General features: G+C 59.7%; 1 protein-coding gene across 1 annotated transcript in view; it reads left to right on the top strand.

Annotated features, from left to right (window-relative positions):
- Positions 1-727: 727 nt before the first annotated feature.
- Positions 728-4,034, top strand: part of LOC104622492 (low-density lipoprotein receptor-related protein 1-like) — a gene marked incomplete at both ends in the record, with an annotated part of 8,828 nt that continues 5,521 nt past the window's right edge. The window contains 3 exons of the mRNA XM_010289299.1: positions 728-890; positions 2,330-2,552; positions 2,873-3,062. Coding sequence (XP_010287601.1) covers positions 728-890; positions 2,330-2,552; positions 2,873-3,062 — 576 coding nt within the window. The remainder of the gene's footprint in view (positions 891-2,329; positions 2,553-2,872; positions 3,063-4,034) is intronic.

Genomic DNA, 4,034 nt, shown 5'->3' with positions numbered 1-4,034 from the left:
GGAGGGCGGGCGGGCGCTGACCTGATTGCAAGGAAGGAATTCGGGTACGTTGGGTTTATCCGATTTAACAGGCTTTCACTGATTTAATTAAATACTTAAGCGCCGCATGCCAGATGCGGTCTCTCACCTGCTTCAGGGCTCGGGGCGTCCTTGCATCTCTGGATGAGCACTGCCCGGTCTGCCTGTGCCGCCTCACCCACGCGGGGCTCTGCCTACGGCCCCCAGCTGCCGCGGTCCCTCCCGGCGCTGCCGTGAGCACGGGTTCGGCAGACATATGCCGCCCTGATGCTGCACTCTGAGCCTCTTCCCCCTCTCTGCTGCTCGGCTCTCCAGGAGCTGACTTTGCCTCCTCCCTGCCCCAGTGCCTGTCTCACAGAGCCTTCCCTCTGCTCGGGCCGGTGTTCCCGTGGGGATGCTTTCCTGGCTGCGTGTGATGTCTCTGAAAGTGCTGCCGCTTGCAGCTGGGCTGCCTGGCTGGTGGCAGCTCCCATCTCCCTCGGGAGGAGAGGATGGGTTGTGGTGTTGACCCACACAGGGTGCCAGGGCCAGGTTGCCGGTACAGTGCAAATCACAGCTCCTTTGTGGCTCACACAGCCTCGCTTCTCAGCTGCGTTTGTGCTTGAGACGTCTGGTGCGCTGGGAAGCGGTCGGAGACCACGGGCATGTGTAGGGCTCCCACCTCCCTGCCTGCCTAACCTCTCCTCACGCCGCCTCTCCCACGGCCTAGATGTGGAGCAGATGGCTATTGACTGGCTCACGGGCAACTTCTACTTCGTCGATGACATCGATGACAGGATCTTTGTCTGCAACAAGAATGGAGTCACCTGCGTTACGCTGCTGGACCTGGAGCTGTACAACCCCAAGGGGATAGCGCTGGACCCAGCTATGGGGTAAGAGTCCTGCTTGGGGGTGGGAGGGCTCAGTGTTGCTGCCTGGACCTGCACCACTGATTTGAGGAGTGGTCCAGGAAGGTCCAGCTGCTGCACTCAAGCGGGGTAGCAGGGATGCTGCTGGAGAAGTGACTCACCCAGCAGCAAGGGCCCCTCTGGGCTTTAGCACTGAGTGAATTGCAGCATTTTCTATCCCTCGGCTGAGATCAGGACCATGCACTGTAAGGTAGTCACATCAGTAGCATTTTAAGCAGCCCACTGGTACCAGCCAGTTTCGGAGATGAAGGTTTGGTCCTTAGGGGTGGGTCAGAGCAGTCTGAGCCTCTGCTCAGCTGGCACTGCACTGGGGACAGGCGCCTGTGTGGGAGCAGAGCCAGACCGGTGCGGCACTGGGGAACATCAGCATCTAAGCCCGGTCTTCTTAATTAGAAGAATTATTGTTCAGAATTAGAAGAATCAATTGTTCTTTGTGACAGTTGGCACGTGTGTGGTCCTTCTGTCTGCGGCTGGTGGGGTCTCCTGTACCTGCGTGCTGTGTCCAGAAGACCCTCTCTGGAGGGGTGCTTCCCGCTCTGCCTGCCCTGAGTAGTGGCTTTTCTGGTGCTCGGTCCTGCAGGACAGACCTGGCCAGGCTCAGGACAAGCTGCTGCTTCCAGCACGTGGCTGTGTGGTTACAGCTTTGCACTGGCTTTTGGGAACGAAAACAGTCAGATACCTGTATGGATCGAGCAGCTCCGCTTGTGCCTATTTATAAGGGTGCTGCGGTCAGATGGCAACTCTCAGGCAGCTGCCTTTTGCAAAATCCTGTGCAAGCTGGGATACTGAGTCACTGGAGCAGCTCGGGGCACGCACGGCAGCTGCTGGACCCTGGGAGTGGGGAGCCGGCGTGGCCGAGGCCACGGTGGGCAGAGCAGAGCACGGCCCGGGCACTCGGGGCAGCAGTGCCAAGGCCCAGCTCTGTGCTGCGCCGTGCCTGGGAAGCGCCGTGCCAGCAGCGACTGCTGCAGGCGGGACGGCCCTCAGGCGCGCAGCACCTAGGCAGATCTATCAGGTTGTGTTTTAACGTGTCTGCTGGTGGAGGGCCCTGGATCTCTTCCTGGTGACACCAGCAAATCTTCATTGAAGCTTTTGTCCACCTGTCTCAGCATCTCTGCCCAGGTTGCTGTGGCTCCTCTGAGTTCCCTCTGCTGCCGTGCTTGGCAGCAGGGGCAGGCAGGTGCTGCCAGCCCTTGGCCCAGCTGGGCCATGCAGGCACTGAGAAGCTACCCTGGGCTGGCCCTGGCCGGGAGCTGCTGTCGTGGACCCCAGCCACCCTTGTGCCCAGGGGGGCAAGCCCATGTCTGCAGGCGTGAGCGTGCGTGTGTGTCTGTGTCCTCCCTCTCTCGGGGTTGAACGTGACATCCAGGCTCTGAGCTTCTGCGTTTGCCCTTCTCACACAGCAAAGTGTTCTTCACCGACTACGGGCAGATCCCCAAGGTGGAGCGTTGCGACATGGACGGGCAGAACCGCACCAAGCTGGTGGACAGCAAGATTGTCTTCCCCCATGGCATCACCTTGGACTTGGTGAACCGACTGGTGTACTGGGCTGATGCATACCTGGACTATATTGAGGTGGTGGACTACGAAGGCAAGAACAGACATACCATCATCCAGGGCATCTTGGTGAGTGGGGCCAGAGGCAGGTCGGGGTCTGGGTGGCCTTATGGCAGCGTGCTAGAGGCATGTCTGAGCTTGGCCTGCTGTGGGGCACTGGTCCACAGGCTTGACTTTGCCAGTCCAGCAAAGAAAAGGCATGAGCTGCTGAACACCATCTGGTCCTGCAGCACCCACCTGCCAAGCCCAATCTCATGCCCTAAATGAGGTGGGGGTGAGAGTCATAGAGAGGGATCAGGGGCAGGGATCGGGGACTTTGCACACCTTCGAGCCGGGGTTCTCATGTCTCTTCCTGAATTCTTCATGGATACTTGCGCGGTGCCTTCCAGATTGAACACCTCTATGGGCTAACCGTCTTTGAGAACTATCTCTACGCCACCAACTCTGACAATGCCAACGCCCAGCAGAAAACCAGCGTCATCCGGGTCAACCGCTTCAACAGCACCGAGTACCAGGTGGTGACACGGGTGGACAAGGGAGGAGCACTGCACATCTACCACCAACGGCGTCAGCCCACAGGTGGGACCCTAGCATGGGAAAAGCAGCTTCTTGGACCCCAGAGGCTGGGTGGCGATGTGGACAGGCTGCACCTCCTAAATTCTCGTTCCTAATGGGGCCAGACACCCAGGACGGGTTGACTTGCCCAGGAGCCTCTGCCAGTAGCACCCTGTGGCCCTAAGGAGCCGTGCTCAGCCTGGGGGCCCTACCCAGTTGCCCCCAGCTCCCGCGCTCCCTGCAAGCTCTGTGTGCCTGGACAGGGGGGCAGCAGCAGAGCGGGGGGCACTGCTGGAGCTTGCCCAGGGCTGCCGAGTGCCGGGTGGGCCGAAAAGCACGAGCCCAGGGACAGGGATGGAGAAGCTGCCTGACTTGCCCTGAGTCCGCAGGGACTCCCGGAGCTGCTGTCCCATTGACAGCACTCCTTGGTCCGGGCCTTGAGTGGGATCCCTGCTCCTCAGGCAGCCAAGGGTGGCCTCTCGCCGGGCTGCCGAACACCCCAGGGTGCCCCAGCCCCTGCTATCGCTCTGTCTCCTCCTGCAAGAGACATGGCAACCGTCCCTTGTGAACTGGGTGGCTGTGCCACGTGGTTAATCGGTCGTGTCTCACTGGAGAGCGCAGAGACATTGGAGCAGATACGGCATCTTTAAATATTAATGGCTCCCTTTTGCGGTGCCCACACACTGTTGGTCCTCACTGCTGGTGTGTTCACCCTTAAACCAGGGCCACGTGCTCCCAGGCACCAAGGGATTTCAAGGGAGTTGAAAGGCTTCAGAGCTGCACTGTCCCCTCCCCGCATCTGTACCTGTCTGCCTGCTCCACCCCCAGCACCTTCCTGCCGTTAATCAATTTACTCGTTCAAAATTCTCTTAGAATCTGCAGCCTGCTTGGCATTTTCCAGAATATAAAACGAATCGGGAGATTTCCGAGCGGTGAAGGCGTGTGGTTAAGGGGGCTCTCCGGGCCAGTGCTGGCTGTCCCTGCGCCAGGGCTCAT

This window comes from Phaethon lepturus, unplaced genomic scaffold, assembly GCF_000687285.1.
Source record: "Phaethon lepturus isolate BGI_N335 unplaced genomic scaffold, ASM68728v1 scaffold33750, whole genome shotgun sequence".
Classification (NCBI taxonomy): domain Eukaryota; kingdom Metazoa; phylum Chordata; class Aves; order Phaethontiformes; family Phaethontidae; genus Phaethon; species Phaethon lepturus.
This window is presented reverse-complemented; position numbering and strand designations above follow the sequence as displayed.